Source organism: Notolabrus celidotus, chromosome 7 (genome assembly GCF_009762535.1).
Source record: "Notolabrus celidotus isolate fNotCel1 chromosome 7, fNotCel1.pri, whole genome shotgun sequence".
In the NCBI taxonomy this organism is placed as follows: domain Eukaryota; kingdom Metazoa; phylum Chordata; class Actinopteri; order Labriformes; family Labridae; genus Notolabrus; species Notolabrus celidotus.
This window is the reverse complement of record NC_048278.1, coordinates 12,047,995-12,067,202: the sequence shown is the minus strand read 5'-3', so window position 1 is coordinate 12,067,202 and position 19,208 is coordinate 12,047,995. Positions and strand designations below refer to the sequence as shown.

At 40.0% G+C, this 19,208-nt stretch overlaps 3 protein-coding genes across 3 annotated transcripts; 1 reads left to right on the top strand and 2 right to left on the bottom strand.

Annotated features, from left to right (window-relative positions):
* Positions 1–32: 32 nt before the first annotated feature.
* Positions 33–9,940, top strand: LOC117816412 (polycomb group RING finger protein 2-like). The gene is made up of 9 exons (XM_034688663.1): positions 33–214; positions 833–960; positions 2,351–2,447; positions 2,561–2,616; positions 2,734–2,863; positions 4,829–4,868; positions 5,006–5,104; positions 5,763–5,843; positions 8,681–9,940. The coding sequence occupies exons 2-9, from the start codon at positions 843–845 to the stop codon at positions 9,059–9,061; spliced, it is 1,002 nt and encodes a 333-aa protein (XP_034544554.1). The 5' UTR covers positions 33–214; positions 833–842; the 3' UTR covers positions 9,062–9,940.
* A 440-nt stretch (positions 9,941–10,380) lies between these two features.
* LOC117816413 (CDGSH iron-sulfur domain-containing protein 3, mitochondrial-like) lies at positions 10,381–13,723 on the bottom strand. The gene is made up of 3 exons (XM_034688664.1): positions 13,393–13,723; positions 11,207–11,326; positions 10,381–11,129 (listed from the first exon to the last, which is right to left on the bottom strand). The coding sequence occupies exons 1-3, from the start codon at positions 13,474–13,476 to the stop codon at positions 10,944–10,946; spliced, it is 390 nt and encodes a 129-aa protein (XP_034544555.1). The 5' UTR covers positions 13,477–13,723; the 3' UTR covers positions 10,381–10,943.
* A 289-nt stretch (positions 13,724–14,012) lies between these two features.
* Positions 14,013–18,435, bottom strand: LOC117816624 (CDGSH iron-sulfur domain-containing protein 3, mitochondrial-like). Its single transcript, XM_034688977.1, has 3 exons — positions 18,170–18,435; positions 16,015–16,131; positions 14,013–14,750 (listed from the first exon to the last, which is right to left on the bottom strand). Exons 1-3 carry the CDS (start codon positions 18,260–18,262, stop codon positions 14,562–14,564), a joined length of 399 nt encoding a protein of 132 aa, XP_034544868.1. The 5' UTR covers positions 18,263–18,435; the 3' UTR covers positions 14,013–14,561.
* Positions 18,436–19,208: the final 773 nt, after the last annotated feature.

Sequence of the window (19,208 nt, the reverse complement as noted above, 5' to 3'; positions counted from 1 at the left end):
AATAAAGGAGTGAAAAGAGAGCAGGGCCTGCAGAGGATACCCCTGTATGCCCCGAGAACGAGGCGACAAAATAATATCACGTGATCCAAAATGGGCAGTCCTCTGACGGAGCTGAAAAAAGCCATTTTCTGGCGCTGCTGCAAATTCTGTCCAAGTCCAAATAATTAACCTGGATCCTCGCTGTGAGGAGAGGGAAACTTTTATGTCTGATCAGGTAGGAACGAAGCATCGGTGATCGTTTTTTACCGGGCTGATCGGCCCGCTGTTTGCTGAGGCGCACACAGAGTGCACGGTGTCACATTTTGAGTCTCTCTTGTTCGCCTCCTCATACAGCTCTGTCAGTGAATTTAAGATGGCTGCTTTGTGTACCAGTGTGATTTTCTCTTGCTCTGCACCCCCTCACCATGGGGATTTCTGTGGATGTATTCGGTTCTGCTGCCCGGTCGGAGCGCCGGAGCGCCGGAGAAAAGCAAACGCTCTTTGTTGCTGTGCTGGTCGAGAGCGGAGCTGATGCACAAGATGAGGCCACACAGGGGCGATTGAATAGTCGGCTGCTGTGTACCAGCACACAGGCAGCATTAAGCAGCACGGCTCCTGTTTTCCACACGTTATTTGTCGACACAACATGCCAGTCTAGTTGTTTTTATCTGCCAGCAGCTCTCTTTGTTATGGTTTCTATACCTGCCGTTCCAAGGACGAGCTGCAGACATTGTCTGAGGGAACACAGCCACTCGTTGGCCATATGGGAAAACACTAATAGTGTCACATATTTTACATCTGTGCTTTCACTGTGTCACAAAAACCCTTTCACATTTTTGTGTTTTTCCTGCAGATCAGTCCAGATGGATAAAATGCAGCCAAACCGGGTCAAAATCACAGATCTGAATCCACACCTCACATGTCCACTGTGTGCTGGCTACTTAATTGATGCTACCACCATCGTAGAGTGCCTGCACTCTTGTAAGTCCCTCACATGAAAGCATCACCTTGCATACATGCATGCAGTGTTTCTATTAACCCCCGTATAGCATTAGCATAGACCTAACATTGGTTTGCATATTCAGCAGAGCTCTTCTTGTGTTGTGGTTGTAGGGAGGCTATGAAGCCATGAGTCATAATCTGGCCTACAACAAGGGAACATCTGTGTGCACAGTGTGATGCACGAGAAACTGTAACTTAATGTTGTTTGACACTGTGTATGATATGTTGATGTAACCTTATAGTAACTTCAGAGGCTGGTGATGTACCTGTTTGAACACATGGAGTCAGTTTATAAATACAATTTAATAAAAGTACTGTTGTATTATTCTACTATAATTAAGGATGCACTGTACCCCTTGTTATATCTAATATCATTTACACTGGGAGATACTTTATCAGAGTATCAGCCAAGAGTACATATAATACAAACTTATTCTCACAGTGGCAGTGTTTTATTCTGTGTTCTTGACATTTAAAAAAAAAAAAGTGTTTTGGGCTCTGTTTTGTGGTAGAGACCTCTGCTGATAATTCAGTTCCTGGTCCAAACCTCCCGAAGGGAAAACCTTGCAGGAATTACAACCTGAAAAACAAACAAGCAAAACAGCTAAAAACCAAGCAGTTCTAACCTAAGCAGCAGCAGCAGCAGCAGCAGCAGCAGCAGCAGCAGCAGCAGCAGCAGCAGTTCAGCCCCCTTGTTGTCCTTTTATTTGCTAAAACGTTTATGAGAAACACAGATGCTTAAAGTGAGAATTGCTCCATTTATTGTAGTTCTAATGTATACTCTATCATCACAGATTGAATAACCCTTAAATTGCCCTTCTTCACAGCTCTAAGACAGTTGTTTGGAAAGAGTAGCTATTGCAGTTGTCCTGAAAACTTATTATCCAGAGCAGCAAAGAAGAATTGATTTGAGGATAGTAATAACCGTATCAGATCATTGTTTACACTGGATATTCCCTGATACATTATCTAATTAATCAGTCCAGTCCGTATCAGAGTAATTTCTGATATGGTATCAGTATTGAATAAACTCTGTTTACATTGCATTAATAGTGTTAATGATATTCAGTCCATGTCAGAGAAAAAACTCTCACGTTTTCATGGATTTCTTACAAGATCCAGTTTTGCAAAACATGGAGCACATATGGAAAAACAAGAACTAACATGAGCTTCACACATTCATCCACAAAATGATCAAAAGTTGTGTTTTTCCCACGTGAAAAAAATATGTGTAAAGTGCACATGGAAATATCACATCCGTTCACACTAGATCAGCCCTGGTTTATGCACGTGAAATTAGTGTGTGTGGTTTTTTTGGAAGTGTTCTGTCCTGCAGAGTTTTAGTGTCTGTCTGTTCTTTTCTCTGTAGTTTGTAAAACTTGTATCGTTGCCTTCCTGGAGACAAATAAGTTCTGCCCTCGATGTGACGTCCAGGTTCATAAGACATGTCCACAGCTCAGTATCAGGTCAGTCATCATGTTTGGTTACAGGTATTTGACTTACTAACTGTGAGCATATCATCATCATCATCATCATCAAAACATCAACAAACATTTTCTTTCTTTGTTTTCTTTTCTAGAGCGGACAAAACTCTTCAAGACATTGTATATAAGCTTGTTCCAGGGTTATTCAAAGGTGAGACAGTGTGTTTATTTGTTTTGTTTTTTTACTTAGTTGTTTAAATTTCACTTTCAATTCAATGATTTTTTTCATTCACCAATGAGCTGACTTTTCTTTTCTTGCTGCACTCAGATGAGATGAAACGGAGGCGGGACTTCTATGCAGAGAATCGTGTGCTGGAACCAGGGGAAGTGGTGGAGACGTTTAACATTGCAGAGGATGAAATCATCAGTTTGTCCATACAGTTCTATGAGAGGAACAAGTGAGTCAGTCATTTGTCATTTTTACGAAAAACAACCACGAGGGTTCTTCATGTTGTGTGTGCTTACCGGAAAGGTGTTGTTACAAATGTGGAGACAATGAAATGTAATTATCTGGTCCTGGAAATGGAAACAAAGAAGAAGTACATAGTAGGATTTTTTTTTACTCTCTTTATTTCAAAAAGTGATCAGTTAATTATCTTGTTTTTAATTTGAAATAGGCTAAAATTAAACACATTAAGCGGTCCTCTCTGACAAAGCTCAGCTGGTAGAGCAGGTGCCCCATGTACAGAGTCTGTAGTCCTTGCTTGGTGCTTGTCATCTCTCTCTCTCTCTCTCTCTCTCTCTCTCTCTCTCTCTCTCTCTCTCTCTCTCTCTCTCTCTCTCTCTCTCTCTCTCTCTCTCTCTCTCTCTCTCACATTTCCAAACTCTTTCTCAAGCTGTTTGATCAAAGAAAGGCTAAAAATTATTATAGAAAAAGAGCCAAAATGAGTGAAATATTTCTTCTCCACAGTACAGTCTGAGCAGGATGCTTCTAATAGGTAGACAGGTGGTTCAATCCCCTGATCCTGCTCTCCACTTACTGAAGTGTACTTGGACACTGGACCCTAAGTAGCTCCCAAAGGCATAGCTGTAGTGTTTAAATGTGGTTAAGTTAGTGCTGATGGTCAGCTTGGCACTTTGAACTGAAGGCCCTGCCCTCTGTGTATGAATGTGTTTGTGAAAGAGTGAATGTGACATGTAGTGTAAAGCATTTTCGGTGATTAGAGGATGAAAAAAAAAATCTATTTGCATAAACAATTTCTCTATAAATGTAATTTTGGAAATAGCTGCTCTTAATGATTTTAGCATCTTAGAATCAAACCCGATTTAAGATCTGCTGTCGTTTTCAGCATCATTGCTTTGTAGACTTGCATCTTCATTGACTCTGTGGTTCTTCTAAACCGTCTTAAAGCTACTGGTTACCATTCTGGTTGTTCTCCTCAGTCCCCTTTCATGTTAGCTAGCTAACATAAACTAACACCATGTTGACACTGATGGCTATTATGCCACATAGGTACAGACTTTTGAAGCCAAATTCGATAGGCAGTGGGAAATGTTTGCTTTTGCTGTATGCCTTCCCCTGTTTATATAGTTGTTGCAGAATCATGATATGCTAGTTTTACCTCCACTTGACCTTTTGTTTTGGTATTTTTTTCAAAGGAGTTCCTCACAGAACTCTTCAATGTCTGTAGAAGTCTGTGCAGTTTATTTCCAGTTCTGAATCTCACAGCGCTGCAGTTTCATTAGCACCTGACATTCATGCTTTCTTGTTCTGTTTTTGATTTATTGGCAGATAGCAAACAGCTTTCAGACTGGCTGCATCCACCATCTGTTGGTTGTAAAAACATAAAAATATACTCTTAGTTATTAAATAAATGATTGACTATTCAAATATTTGGAAATCATAGACCGTCCACACAGCCACAAACAAGACATTTTACAGTCTTGTGTATTGTCATGATTATTTTACGTTAGCAAATCACTGAAACTTGTTTTGTGTGTTTGAGAATATTTGGCTGAAAGAGTTTTCTCTGTTTTGTTTCAGTTATCTTAATTTGCCTTTTCACTGTCCACAGCTATGTTTCGGTGGAAGAATCCTTCATGCTTTATGCTTAAGAATAGTAATCTCTTCAACTCCTTAACACCAAACCCTTGGTCAACTTTTTGCTACTTGACCACTCCTTGACCAATCTGTGATTTATTTTGCGTTTTTTCCTTTTGCCCCCTTTATTTTTGAGATTGGAATAAAGTGACTCAAGTATGCAACTAAATCACGATTTAAAATAAGTTTTGAAATCAAGAAATGCGACCTGTGTGTAAAATGTGTCACTGTTGCCTGCTGTGTGCATTCCTGAACATGTTTTTCTGCATGCCTCTACGAACTACATTTTAACACATTTTCTTTTCTTGTTATTTTCCTGCAGAAATAATGAGATGCAGCGTGCAGAGATGGAGGGAGACAAGGTAACGGCGGGTGTTAGATAAAAAAGAACAGTAGTGTGCAGGAGTAGTGGAGGCCTACACACTCCATGTTTAATGTAGTTTTCTGGTCCTCACTCTGGATTTATGTGTCTCCTCTCTGCTCTGTTCTTTGTTCTCAGTCCAATGGTAAACGCTTCCTGCAGTGCCCAGCAGCCATGTCCGTCATGCACTTAGCAAAGTTCCTCCGAAGCAAGATGGATATCCCCAACAACTACCGGGTACTTACACACAGTTTTTAGACCCATTGTGAGGCAAAAGTATAAAATCTGTAAATGGACTTTGATTTCTACAAACACACAGTCACAGTGGTGGGTTGGTCATTTGGATTTCTATATTTGTCAGTTTCAAAAATGTCTCCTTAAATCAGCACTTTGATATATGAGCTGTTACAGTGGGACAGAATGACTAAAGGAGCTCCAAAGAGGCCAAAGAATGGGCTGGAAAAATGCTGAATTATTTAAGCTTCACACTATTATATCATCGGATCACATGTCATGTGTTTGTAATGTGAAAGGGATGTTCTCTTGACTCTATCCCAAAAACCTGTCATGCTAAGGAATCTCAAACATCCTATGGTTCCGTTAGAACTTCTACTAAAGACAAAGTTGTTGAAAGTTGTACTTGACACACATCATGGACCTGAGAAAGCACAAAAACAGACTTTTCACAGGTCATGATAACCATGACGTTTCCTCACTATCCTATCAATCTGTTTATCGCTATAAGTTCACATAAATCAGTTTACTTTGAGTCAGTACAGCCTCTGTCAGCCAGATTGGTACATACCTTGAGTGAGTGTCTGACTGGCTAACACCTGATTGAGTCTAGTCTTGCTCTACCATCTTTTCAGTTAACTGTTATTTGATTGTGTTACAGGTGGAGGTGTTGTATGGAGACGAGCCGTTGAAGGACTACTACACACTAATGGACATCGCTTACTTCTATGAATGGAGACGGGTGAGTTAGAGCCTACGTATCTAATTATAGCAGACCACAAGTGTATACAACATGTGTATTTTGAAGATCCCTCTGCTGTCACTTCATGGTTTTATTCTCATGTTGTAGCGTTACAATGAGATGAATGATCAGTCATCTTGATGGCTTGAAACTGGAAGAGTAATGTTTGAACTCAAATGTGTTTGTGTAGCTAAATGGTGTTAGTCCTGTCATAAGAGTCTACCTCTTGACCATGAAGTATTGAGTGGAGTGGGCTGAACTGAACTGCATCTAAACTAAAGCTGCAGAAGAAATCTCAAGTGTCGTTATGAGCACTTTACAAAAAGTCTGAATTTATTACTATGTACACTACCAGTCAAAAGTTTGGAAACACCTTCTCATTCAAGGGTTTGTATTGATTTTAATAATTTTAAACACTGCAGATTAATATCAAGGACATCAAAAATATGAACGAACATATATGTAATTATTTAATTAACAAAAAGTGTTAAACAAACCAGAATATGTTTTATATTTTAGATTCTGTAAAGTAGCCCCCTTTTTCCTTCATGACAGCTTTGCACACTCTTGGTATTCTCTCAGTCTGCTTCATGAAGTGGTCTCCTGGACTGGTTTTTAATTAACATGAGCCTTGTCAAGAGTTCATTTGTAGAATTATTTGCCTTCTTAATGTGTTTAAGACCATCAGCTGTGTTGTTCAGAGGTAGGGTTAGTACACAATGGAAAGCCCTATTTGACTATTGTTGTAACCAGATTATGGCAAAACCATATTATTTTATAGTTTTGATGTCTTCAGTGTTAATCTACAATGTTGAAAATAATTGAAATAAATAAAAACCATTGAATGAGGTGTGTCCAAACTTTTGACTAGTAGTGTATGTGTACATTTTAACTACTGGTTGGAGGGCTGGGTGTGATGACCATGCTTTCACACCCATTTGATGCAGTCAGATGAGGCTCAAGCTCGCTGTCAGCTTCTCTCTGATTGAATCGATGCTGAATGATAAAACTTATGTATGTATTTCTGATTCAAGAGGGAAATGTTGTCAAGTAATGAAATTTGTGAAAACAAGCAGATGGATGGCAGAAACTGAATTGTGGATTATATAGACCCAATATTTTTGTTTATTTCTAATATCGTTATCCCAAAACTAAAAAATACAATCACACATTGAATATTTTCTTATACCCTCCTGGTTCACTACAAACCCAAACTTTGATTCAAAACAAATGTTAGCTCTGAATGAAGAAGTGGACATCTCATTGCAGGAGAATAACACATTACTGTATTTTCATTCTTCATGTCATGAGATATTCTGATGAATCTGCATATTTTAAGATTGGTTAAAGCAGGCCATCATATGAACTTATGTTCTAGTCTTACAAACATTTAGATGGATAGATGGATGCAAGAAATGACCTAAACCCCACGATCTTGAGTTTTCAAGGAATGCAAATATTGATGTTTTTTTCTTTCTCACTGATATCAAAAATGCTATACCTATGCTACTCTTCCTGCTACTACTACTACTACTAATAGCTTTATTTATACAGCACTTCAATGCTAACAGAAGGATTTGACAGAGGAAACAAGGCAGGAACTAAAGAGGATAACAGAATAAACGTTTAACAATTAGGTCAGACAGAGAGAAGACTAGAAATTCAACCTACTTGAGAACAAACAAATGCAAGGCAAATACAGCAGTATGCACATATCAGAATGCACATCTTTAATTCCAGAAACTTGTGGAGATAATCAGTTAAGTGCTTTCACGTAGTTGTGATTGCCCAGAGATGCATACAGTACATAACATGCTTTTGCGGACACACTTGTTGATGGATGAAAACATCAATGAACAGAGAGGCTCTTTGAGATGATAAAACTGAGCTTCGTGGCATACAATGAGCTTGTCCTGCAAACAACAGTCCCTATTTATTATTATTCTCCGAGCCAAAAGGAGTCAACACTGACTGTTTGATAATGTTACATTAAAGGATTATGTTTTCACCTTTTATCAAGTCCAATGACCTCTCCATCTGACCCTCTCCTTTTGATTCTTAGCCCAGGAACATTATTCTCAACAGAAATATTAATTCTTCAAACTGCTAACAGATACAGATAGCACTCAACATTATTCAACCCCCATTGCAAATTAGGTTTATTCACAATATGTACAAACGTTCAGCTGTTTGCAATACAAAAAACAAGCAAGAACAATTTAAATAGCGTGACACAAATAATATTTGCATTTGTTTTCTCAAAAAAGCCACTTTTCATGACTATTGCAGTCTCAAAATTGTTCAATACAATTGCATACAAGAGAAAACATTTGCAAATCAGGTGTTGTTAAAGCCTAATGCAACTTATCAAGAGCGTCATGGTCTGATTTTATTCAAAAAAGGCTTGGTGTAAACTGGGAACAGTTGGGCACTGTAGATTTAGCAAACATTGCTCTAACTGTTCAGTTGACTTTCTGTGTTTTGTGATGTAGAGTTATAAGTTAGAACAGCTAAATTGTAATCTTCTAAAGTCTGGCTTGACAATCGGACTTATAAAGGCTGGCAACACAACGGCATACATACTCAGAATGTAATACACCAGTTGACAGTTGCGTTTTTAAACTCTTAATTATGTAAACAAATATCTGGCCATTTGTAACCCCGTGCTAATTGGAAAATATGTTCCTCCCCTGTCATTGGATGAAATCATTGAAGCTCAGTTTTGTCATGGAGTTTGTTTACCACAGAGACATCTTTCTGTCGACAATTTTTTACCACATTGATAAATGAGGACACCTGAGCCTCCAAACTAATGATGTTTATGTACCTCCATTCAGACTGGACCCATCCCCCTGCAGTACCTGGTCAAACCCAACCGGAAGCGCAGGAGGGCGTCCCAGTCTGCAGCCCAGGGCCACTCTGACGGCGTCAACACTAGCCCGACGTCAGAGAGCGACTCCCAGAGCGACAAAGTCCACAGTCCTGCTGCAGCCCAACCGCCCCGAGCCTCGTCTCAGTCCAGCCCCGCATCCCACAACCCATCCCCTGCCATCCAAAGCTCCAACGGTCCCACTGTGCCCAACAACACTCAGCGACACACACTCGCCTCCAAACAGGGCACCAACACTCGCAAGGTGACTGTCAACGGCACAAGCTCCGGGGCCGGCAAAGAGGAGGCAAGGGGAGGGGACAAAAGTGGTTTGCCTCCGACGACCTAACGTGCACAGAGGGCAGCGGGGAGGACAGTGTTTGAATTGCTCCCTTTTATTATTTCTACAGCGCAAACAGACAAGCTCCAGCTGTCTTTCTTCTGGACAAACAGGAGGCGGATTATTGTCATCACCTTTCAGCAGGACAGACTGAAAAGTGCAGCCAAATAGACACTTGTATGGTGGTATGTGTGTGTGTGTGTGCGTGCGCGTGTGTGTGTGTGTTTATGTGTGTTAGACTAGAACAGTGCACACATACAAACTGTACAGTATGTATCAAATGTGAGCATGTGTGCATACATATGTATAAACTTATCTTTTATACAAGATATTGTAATCGTTTTGTATTGTATATGCAGTGGGTCTGTTTCATTTCATAGTTCCAACAGCATCATTCTGCTCCGTAAAAAGCTGAGACAAAAAGCTGCAAGGCGCTGCAGTGTGAGTCACTGCAGGAGGTGGATGTTAAGAGAAAAAAGAAGCTAATCTTTGCCTTTAAACAGTCATGTTGATAACTGCTGTATAAGTGTCCAGTATACGCAAACACTCATCAGGTAACACAGGTACATTACATTTAACTGTTGATGCACTTTGTCAAGGTCAGATCACTCAATCCAAAACTGAGTTTTGTCCAACAGGAGAAGCATTTTCATTTTCATATGTCCAAGCACTACCACTCTCACAAGCAGACATTTGTGAGCTTAACACATTCTTTCTCTTGTGGCAGTTGAAGAACTCAAAAGGGATTTGGATATTTGGCCATGTATGTTGTAGTTCCATAAAGTTCAACATTCCTTTTGTTTCTTTTCAACACACAATGATACTTTTTTATCAGCCATATGTGCATGTTTTAGGTCAATAAAATGTTTACTTACTAGGTTTTTCTGATCCGAGTGTCCTGTTTATGACTCCCTGAATTCAAGAGCAGTGCTGGAACACAATAAATCTAGTTCCATTAACTGAAGCCACTTAGAGACAGTGGGCTACTTGAAGTGTTAGAATATGAACACCTCTGTTTTTAACATCCTCACTGGCTCCAAGTGTCAATAGATGATTTTCAGTATAAAGCCAAATTATGGATACAGTTGGACTTTCTTCTCTCTGTAGTCCACACAAGCGAAGGCCAGCTGAGATGGACTTCATATAACCTGTGAGCAAAATGTTTGGACCAATATCTCTGCAGTCAAAGTACACCACACTGTCAGTATTACGTTTTTGTGCAGCACTGTGAGGTATTACCTGACTATACTTGAATATATTGTCCAGCTTTTTTATTTTATGTTTGTTTGATTATTTTAAGGCATTCTTGGAGCAATGAAGCCAACTGATCTGGCAACTCACTTATAGTTTATTTGTTAAATTAATGAACAGAAGAATGGAAATATATCCCTCATAAGTCTAGAGAAAAGACAATATGGCATTTTTTATCAAGTGTCCAGGTTTACAGTGAGGTCTTGACAGATTTTTGCTTCTGGAGAGTCTGCACCGTCACAACTTCCCTCCGATTGTGTCACAGTTTAGCAAACTAGATAAATATTGCTTCATGCACACACTTCACAGAATAAAACATATACATGTAGTGTTTTCTCCAGCAAACCCATCTTCTAGATTCTTGAAATCGTATTCATAATAATATCACATCCCATGCTAAAGTTCTTTATGCATTCAGTGATGTACATGTATTTGCAACAACCCTACAATGGCCAATGGCTGATCGAGGCTATCCTCAGCCAACCCATCATCAAGCAGCAGTGTCTACAACATGGGAAAGAAAGTGATGAATAAGCTGAGTGCTGTGTCCACTTCTATCTTCCCTGTCAGGTAAAAAACTGACAAGACAGAAGGTTCAAAAACACACCAGGTTGTTCAGTCCACATGTGCTGGTTTGTGCTCAGGAGTCGGTTGGTTCATGTAGCGGGGCAGATACAATGAAGTCTTGCTTGTGCGTGCCGTCACAGTAAGGTGGGTTCTTGGTGTACTTGCAGCCACACAACCAAACTGTGGAGTCCTTCTCAGGGACAAAGCGCAGCGGGGATAAACCCTGGGCTTTCATTTTGTGGGCTCCATCACAGAAAGGCTGAAATATAAAGATGTGATCAATGAGTATACTGGAGGTTAATGCAGATGGGAGTAATACGGGAAAGAAGGTCGTACCTGTTTCTTACTGTGTCCACATGTGCACCATGAGTAACGTTTTCCACCAACCAGCTCAACTCTGAACGGCTTCTTAGAGGGGATGACAGGTTCTGGAGGAGGGAGTGTGGAGAGCTGGATCTGAAGTCAGAGGCACAGAAGAGAGAACTTACTTCTTAAGATGAGCACTAACATTGAACGGTTAAAAAAATGCATTAGAAATACTGGTTTAAGCAAAAAGTAAATATGTATTAACTCAAAATCACTTCACGAGGAATGGTCAGCGTTTAATGATTTCTACTGTTGCATAGAGCTTCAGCATCTGTACAAGACTGGTGTACAGCTACACAGCTCCATGCACAATAAACTTTGATGCACTGTGTTCTGATACATCTCTAGAACCAGCATTCACTTTTTCAGCACTCTGAGCTCCAGTAGCTCTTCTGTTGGATTGGACCACACAGGCCAGCTGTCCCCTCCTCATACACATTAATGAGTCTGGCTGCCAATGACTTTGTCATTAGTTCCCTGCTTTCTCTAGCTTGCATCACTTTTTGTAGGTACTACTGACCACTGCAGACCACAAACAATCCACAAGAGCTGCAGTACTGGAGATGCTGTGACCCAGTAGTCTAGCCATCAAACTCTGGCCCACTGCCCTCGTCAATGTTGCTCACATTCTTGTCAATTTTTCCAGCATCCATCACATCAACTGTGAGGACTAAATGTTCACCTACTGCCCAACAGATCCACTCCACTGACAGGTGCCGCTGTAGACAGATGATCAATGTTATTCACCTCAGCTGTCAGAGGTCAGTCTCCCAGTGGTGGTGGAATGATCTGCGTCCATTTCAACCTTTAATAAATGGCCAACGAAAGACCTCTCTCTCTCCTGTGAACACATGCACACTTATTGACGCTTTTGATTAAGTTGATGACAGTGATAGTTAGGATATTTATTTAAAATAAAAAAGCATTACACCCTGTGCTTTGTCTCTGTGCACTGCCTGACAGCGCCTTTGTCCAATCAGACTTGAAGCTGATTGTTTGGCACTTTGTCACGTTGTTTCCTCCCAACTAGTTATTTCCTTGTGCTGTACTTATTTCTAGATGTGCTGTCTGTCGCTTTAGACAAAAGCGTCTGCTAAATAAAATTGCATTATCATAAAGCTATGTTTTAACTGAGCCTAAATATATGTAAACTAGTAGTCAGCAGGTATAATGAGTCCGTAGTTAAAATGAGATGTCCTGCTCTACAGTAGGTGGCACTACTACTTCTCCTTGGATACTTAAGAGGTTAATTTGAGGCGGTTATGATGAATGACTTGTTTTCATGTGCATAGACACCCCCATTCAGAAAATCTAGAAGAGGGAGGATAAAGTTACAGTGTATATTTCCAAAATGTGGTAGAAATTAAAGTGTGGGTGTGGTAAAAAGCAGAAAAAAATGAGAAGTGTAAAGATGGGTTGGGGTTTTCATGGTTTGCAGTGGTCAACACCTACCAAAACTGGTCTAAGGATGAAAACAGGAAAAATGGTGACATTTTCAGGGGCAACAAGGCCTTATTGGTGTGTGTGGAGGGAGTGATGGCTTGCCTGTGTGGTCTGATCCTGTGTAAGAGCTACTGGGGCTCAAAGTGCTGGTTCTGTTCGTCAGAACATATAGTGCGTCACTCTTTGTTGTATATTTGGCTGTGGAGCTGCAGACCAGTCATGAAGTCCATGCTGACCCGTGTCTGCCTGAAAGCACCTACAATGGACACGTGAGCTTCAGAACTGGACCACAGAGCAATAGAAGGAGGGGGCCTGAGGAAACTAAACAGTGTTGACTTGGTCTTCAGATTCCCCAGATCTCAATTCAATCTGTGGGATGGACAACCAAGAAATGTTCATGGAGGACCCACCTTGCAACATTCAGGACTTAAATAAACTGAATGACTTGGTACCAGATTGACTCCTCAAGTCATGGCTTTCTTTATCCTCACCTGATGAGAGGAGGGGCTATGCAATCTCAGGTAGGTGTTCATAATATTATCGCTGATCGATAGATGAAGACATACTAAAGAAAACCAACAAAATTAACTCAATGCCACAGTCCATGTTTCAGAAGGATGAGGCTCCACAGTCCAGATATTTTAGAAATGTGTCAAACGTGTCAGTCCAAAAGCATAATTTTATATATTAATACACAATATAATTTCACATACCTTGGATCCCATGGCTGTTATCCAAGGCTGTCCCAGGGTTAAACTGATCCATCTGTGCTCTAATCTAGTCACCAAAGTGTTCATGTTTTCAGACAGCAGGCTCAACTTTTAGACAAACTCACCAACGTTAGCTGCCTCTGGAGTCGCGTGTTTCAATCAACGGCAATGTGTTCTAATAATTATCAAATCGCATAAGAGTTACCGAAAACACAGTAATTTAAACACTGAAAAACTTGTTCCATGTAACGACAGTGCAAGACAACAGCCTGCACATTTCACAGCCCAACAGATGAGCTGACCAAGGTGACAGCTAAAATCACTTCCTGTATTGTCACGTGATTGCAGCTGGACCAATCAGGAGAAGTCTATCAGTCAGCATGTTATTGAAGTGTGTTAATTTAGTGAAAAGTTTAAAAAATAAAAAATAAAAAATAAAAAAGGACTTCCGGAAAATTCCCAACAATCGATTCGAGACTGGACTGCATCTGCTTCCAAGTAAAAATGAAGTCATGTCCTTAATGTTATATATTCTGTCATAGTAATGATACAGTTGTCTTACCAATAGTATTAAGATTCAGTGTGACAAATTAAGACCTACATACATTTAAAAGGCATACAAACTGCATTCATAGCTTCTTTTATTTTGGTTTCAATCAATACAAAAATACATGGAATAACAGTCAATTGTCACTTCTCTGTTTTGGCAGACACAGAAAAAATGTATTTACTGTCTTTCAGGCAGCATAAATGTCTAATTTAAGCATTTTCAATGCAATATACATTCAATATATGAACAGAAAAATCCGCTATTTGCAATGCTGTTTATACAGTAAATATAACTCTGACATGTATGAGGAGACTAAAGCAGTACAGGACACTCAATTTTACATATGAATTTAAAAGCAGTAAAGGTATCATCTTGTATTAAATGTTTTGTGTTTTGCAAATTAGCAGATTACTGATGACCTGAAACAAAAATGACCACACTTTTTCTCCTGCAGGCTTACTGGCAAACACAGAGATTTAATGGCAAACAGTACTGTTGATCATCAAAGCTGCTTTGCTTCTGTTGGGACACGATCAAGTTAACAATAAGTTACTGTTTTCTGCATCATCTCTTTTAGAGTTTCTGCTCTTTTGTCTTCTAGTGCATATGCCGGAAATTCTGTTCATTTAAAGACTCCTTTCACAGACTTTACTACATCCTGGAAGATGACCCTAAAGTGTGAGCCATCACAGTATGGAGCATTTTTGGTTTGTTTACAAGCACACAGCATCACCTTCTGGTCCTTTTCAGGGGTGAAACGTAGAGGAGTGATGCTTGGAGCTTTTGCCTTGTGAGCTCCGTCACAGTACGGCTGAAAGAGAAGAAGAAAGACACTGTAAAATCATAATTCTGTTCATTTGTTGAACTATTTGCCCACGCAGTTTCTTAGAGTGAAGTGCTCTCTTTACTTCTGAGAGACTCAGTCAGCAATGTCTTTCTTTCATACCCAGTCATGTTACTACTAACAGGTTGAAAATTAAACTTGCTAGTTGGGAGAAGTTTTTATCAATTTTTTTCATAGCGTCCAAATGTTCTTGGATTGGGGTTGTAAATGCATACATCAAAAGAGCAGTACAGTATTTTGATTACTCTACTGTTGGTATAGTCCTTTATCACAGCTGACAAAGCACATGTTAAGCACAAGTGTAATAACTAGCTTTTGTATTAAGGCGTGGCAGTTTCATTGAACAACTTGGAGTAAATGCTGACTCACTATTATCACACACTGACAGGGCCGGCTTTAGAGCTCTAAGACAAATTAGGATTTAGGGCAGAGGGAAAGGTTCAGAGAGAAGTTTACAAACTGCTTTTTTTCATGTCTTATTCTGGGCTGAGCTCAAAACAATGGGTGTTAAAATTCAGTTACTTACATGCCCTCTAACTACATACTGAGTCAAGTAAATAGAAAAGAGCCATTAGTTACACCTGTGCTTCTCCTGTTGAGACAAATTCAAAGTCTGTCCTGTAATAACTTATTTTACATTAACCTTCATGATTACTTTGTCATTGTTTCTTTTTTTGTTGTGAGATTAATGTTTGGGCTTTTAAGAGGAAACCTTGGGGAGAAGTGGGAGATGACATGCACCAAATCCAGCCTAGATGGGCCCAAAACCATCATGATGAGGACCACAGGCCCTGCACAAAGGGGACTCTGATCGACATGATTTCAGATTCATAAAGTCAAACAGTTTAGGTAAAAGTTACCAACCTGAGATTTTATCATTTTTATTATTTTTTATTATTAAGATTAACTCAGCGTGGCCCTCTACATTTGTGGACATCTCTGCAAGAAAAATGTAAGTGTGATGACAGAAAGTATGAAACAGGGATGCCCTATAGGATGACAGATATTGGCCCATTCTCAAACAATTCAGCATTCACCTGTTGCAGGAGCTGACATATTGGTTGCGTCTCATCAATTTGATATAATGAGGGCAAACTAGTTGTACTTTTAGGGCCAACCAACAAAATGATTTTGTTTAAGGTAAAATAAGCCATGAATATAAATGACCAGCATCCTGCTTTGAGCACAGCTACCTCTACAAGCTAAACCCCACCATGCCTTACACACTCACCTGTTTCTTACTGTGTCCACAGGCACACCAGGCATAGCGTTTCCCAGCAGTAACACTCACTCTGTAGGGGAGCCTAGCAGCAGAGACAACCTGTGATGACTCCAGGCGGAAGTGAACCTGCAGACAAACCAAATCAGGAAACATGGTGAGATGAAAACTGAAAATAGAAGAAGAGGGAAAAGAAAGGAAAGTTATACTAGTAAGGTGTGGGGGCAGGGGGAAACAACTTAACTATTTCTGGAACCATTAAAGTTGTGGTGGGAAACTTAGAAGCAAACAGCAAGAATAAGCACATTTTGTATGTATGAGAAGGCAGAATAAGATTTTTGGTCAGGAAACACAACTTACTCATGCAAAGGAGAAAGAGAAGGAGAACTTTGTCACATGGTGTGACTGTGTCAACTTAACGAGACATATACAAACTAATATAGTTCCTCAAAAGGTCCCTAAAAGGTTACTAAAATATAAAACATCTTTGGTACCAGATGGATTTGAATCATTCCTGTTTGATTAAAGCTCCTGTGAGCAACTGTCTGATAGTGTTGATTTTAACGGCCCCTAGGACAAAGAGATGACTCCTATCTTTGAATTTGTCCCAAGCGGCAAACTCCGGTCTCAAACGATGAAGCCAATGCGGAAGTGATATAAACCGCAATACATCGAAAATCAGCTTGAGGCTGGCTGCAGAAACACCGGAAACCACATAGATATGAATGGGAAAAAGACGATCTTTGCAGCATTAATAAACATGTTTACAGCCTGGTTCAAAAAACGGCTTGGCCCTACAACGCTAATCTCTCTAATGGCACACACTGTAGAGTTTTGCCCAAATAAGGACATGACTGACGTGACTCCCGGTCGGGAACACACAGCCATTGGCTAAGAGACTCACACTACGTCACACTCTGCCTAGTTGAGTTCTGCATTACCAATATGGATGCTGCTGTCGATTTGCTTCAAAACATCTCTCAGGAACAGATGGGTGACGTCACGGATACTACGTCCATATTTTATACAGTCTATGATTTGTCCTGAACCTGTTGCGTTTTCAGTCAAAAGATCTCACCCTGCTTTGTTTTAACAGTAAATATCACTCAATGTGAACATACAATGTGGAAAAAGCATATATTGTATAAATAATGGACGTAGTATCCATGACGTCACCCATCTGTTTCTGAAGCACTGTTTTGGAATTGGAAATGCTGAAGTCAACCTAACTTCTGTCGAGCTAGTGAGGTAAAGAGGCGGGCTTTCAGCCTCCTAGCCAACAAGAGTTTCCGTCTGTTAATCAAGTCATCTGTGCTTCTCATAATGGAAAAGTTGTAATCGGTTATATCTTCAAAACTGCAGCACTATGAAAAAATTCAGTGTGTGCCGATCGAGAGAAATAAGCTATCCAGACTACACAAGTTTTTTGTACCAGGCTGTAAACATGTTTATTCCTGCTGTAAAGATGGGCCTTTTTGACTTATAGTGTATGTGGTTTCTGGTAGTTCTGGAGCCAGCCTCAAGCGGACACTCGATGAACTGCAGTTCTTAACACTTCCGTATTGGCTTCAATTCTGGTGGACAGAGGTTGCCACTTGAGAAAAGTAAAGCAGACTCAGCCTGGCTGGTTTATCAACATGCTGTCTGGCCTAACACCTACTCCTCTGAGCAGTTACACACATTACAAGTTGCAAAATCAATTTCGTCCAGTCGTTGATGGTCTTGTTGACTTTCATATGTCATGGCATCACAGTTTATTGGAAACCGTTTCATAACCCGTCAAAAACTCCCGATAGGGGCTTTAATATGAAATATAACACTATAAATTAAAAGTTGATAAATGCATTTAAAAAAGAATAACATAAACCATAGCAGCACATTTCATGAGCGTGCAGCCCTGTCGTAAACATGACCGAGCCCTGCAGCTGTCCTCCATTGAACTGCAGCTCTTATTAGGAAAACCACATCAGCGCCAAAGGTGAGTGAAAGGTGGGCCAGGATTATGTTTACATAAAACACAACTTAAACGAAACATATAGCTATAGGCTGATGTGTTGTACGTTCCCTATCGTGACTCAGCACTTAAAGACTGCACTCAGGACGCAGAGGAAAACAGAGCTTTTTAAAAACCATACAGTCGGAAGTTTAGACAACGTTTGAGGCTCACCATCGAGGTGGAAGCAGGTAAAACGAGTTGAGGTCGTCTGGAGGTCCGCGTGCATCCTCTTCGCACAGCGACCAGGAAGCAGCTCGCGTTCATTTCGTCTTCAAATGCGTAAACAAAGTCGCGATATTTCTGCGTCTTTTCCGAGGACGGAGGATCTGATCGGGACTTCCAGCTGATTGAAGAAACTTGACCTGTGTACTAGAAAAGTTACAACATGGCTTCTGTCTGTAACTCGTCCAGATGATTGGTTACGACTATAAAAGACTCATGTCATCACAGCTGCCACCCTGCTCCTCCTCTTCCTCCTCAAAGACTCATTCATCATTTCAAGATGTAAAGTAAAGCACAAACAGTCATATCATATAAGACAGCGTTTTAGAGCTCACATGTTGCATATCCACTGTTAAAGAAAATTTAACTCAATGTTGTTTACCTTCATTCTGCACTTTTGGTTGTTACATTTAACTCATATTTTTCCAAATATTAATCGAAAGTCAAACTACATTTTGTACAAATTTTAATTAAAGTCCACTCAAAATACAGAGGATCTTAAGCCTGTGAATGATTTATTTTAAAACTTCCTTGTTGTTTCCATGTGCCCTTCAGTCATTGAGTCCCTTGAAGTAGCCCCATCATTTTCACTTCATGTTGGCCGTAAAAGCAAACCTGGGTAATTTCAGAGACATAAAACTTGATTGTTTTATTTTGTAATGTTCAGTGAAACAATGCTGTTGTAGTAGCAAGGCAAACTTGTTTAAATACCCCTGCCCAGACTCTACTTCTACATTAAGATTTCTCCCTTATTGACACTGTACACAAACCACAACACACTTTTTTTGTCCCTCTCCAATAAACTGAGGTATATTTTTATGTAAATCATGAAATCAAGTACAACCTACTTCTAATGACTGCTTCAGAATCATTTTGGAACATTTAAAATGGATCCAACAAGACAATCGATATAAAATGGAGCAAGTGGATTCAATTTATAAGCCCAATGGGGGCAGATTTTTTCATGACTCCAGAAACTATCCATGTT

Excerpts from the sequence above, each read along its gene's own strand:
- LOC117816412 (XM_034688663.1), top strand. The coding sequence starts at position 843 with ATGGATAAAATGCAGCCAAACCGGGTCAAAATCACAGATCTGAATCCA. Across the intron at positions 5,105-5,762 it reads ATATCCCCAACAACTACCGG|GTGGAGGTGTTGTATGGAGA; the intron begins GTACTTACACAC and ends ATTGTGTTACAG. Across the intron at positions 5,844-8,680 it reads ACTTCTATGAATGGAGACGG|ACTGGACCCATCCCCCTGCA; the intron begins GTGAGTTAGAGC and ends ACCTCCATTCAG.
- LOC117816413 (XM_034688664.1), bottom strand. The coding sequence starts at position 13,476 with ATGAACACTTTGGTGACTAGATTAGAGCACAGATGGATCAGTTTAACC. Across the intron at positions 11,327-13,392 it reads TAACAGCCATGGGATCCAAG|ATCCAGCTCTCCACACTCCC; the intron begins GTATGTGAAATT and ends CTCTGACTTCAG. Across the intron at positions 11,130-11,206 it reads GTGGACACAGTAAGAAACAG|CCTTTCTGTGATGGAGCCCA; the intron begins GTACGACCTTCT and ends TTTATATTTCAG.
- LOC117816624 (XM_034688977.1), bottom strand. The coding sequence starts at position 18,262 with ATGAACGCGAGCTGCTTCCTGGTCGCTGTGCGAAGAGGATGCACGCGG. Across the intron at positions 16,132-18,169 it reads TACCTGCTTCCACCTCGATG|GTTCACTTCCGCCTGGAGTC; the intron begins GTGAGCCTCAAA and ends GTTTGTCTGCAG. Across the intron at positions 14,751-16,014 it reads GTGGACACAGTAAGAAACAG|CCGTACTGTGACGGAGCTCA; the intron begins GTGAGTGTGTAA and ends CTTCTCTTTCAG.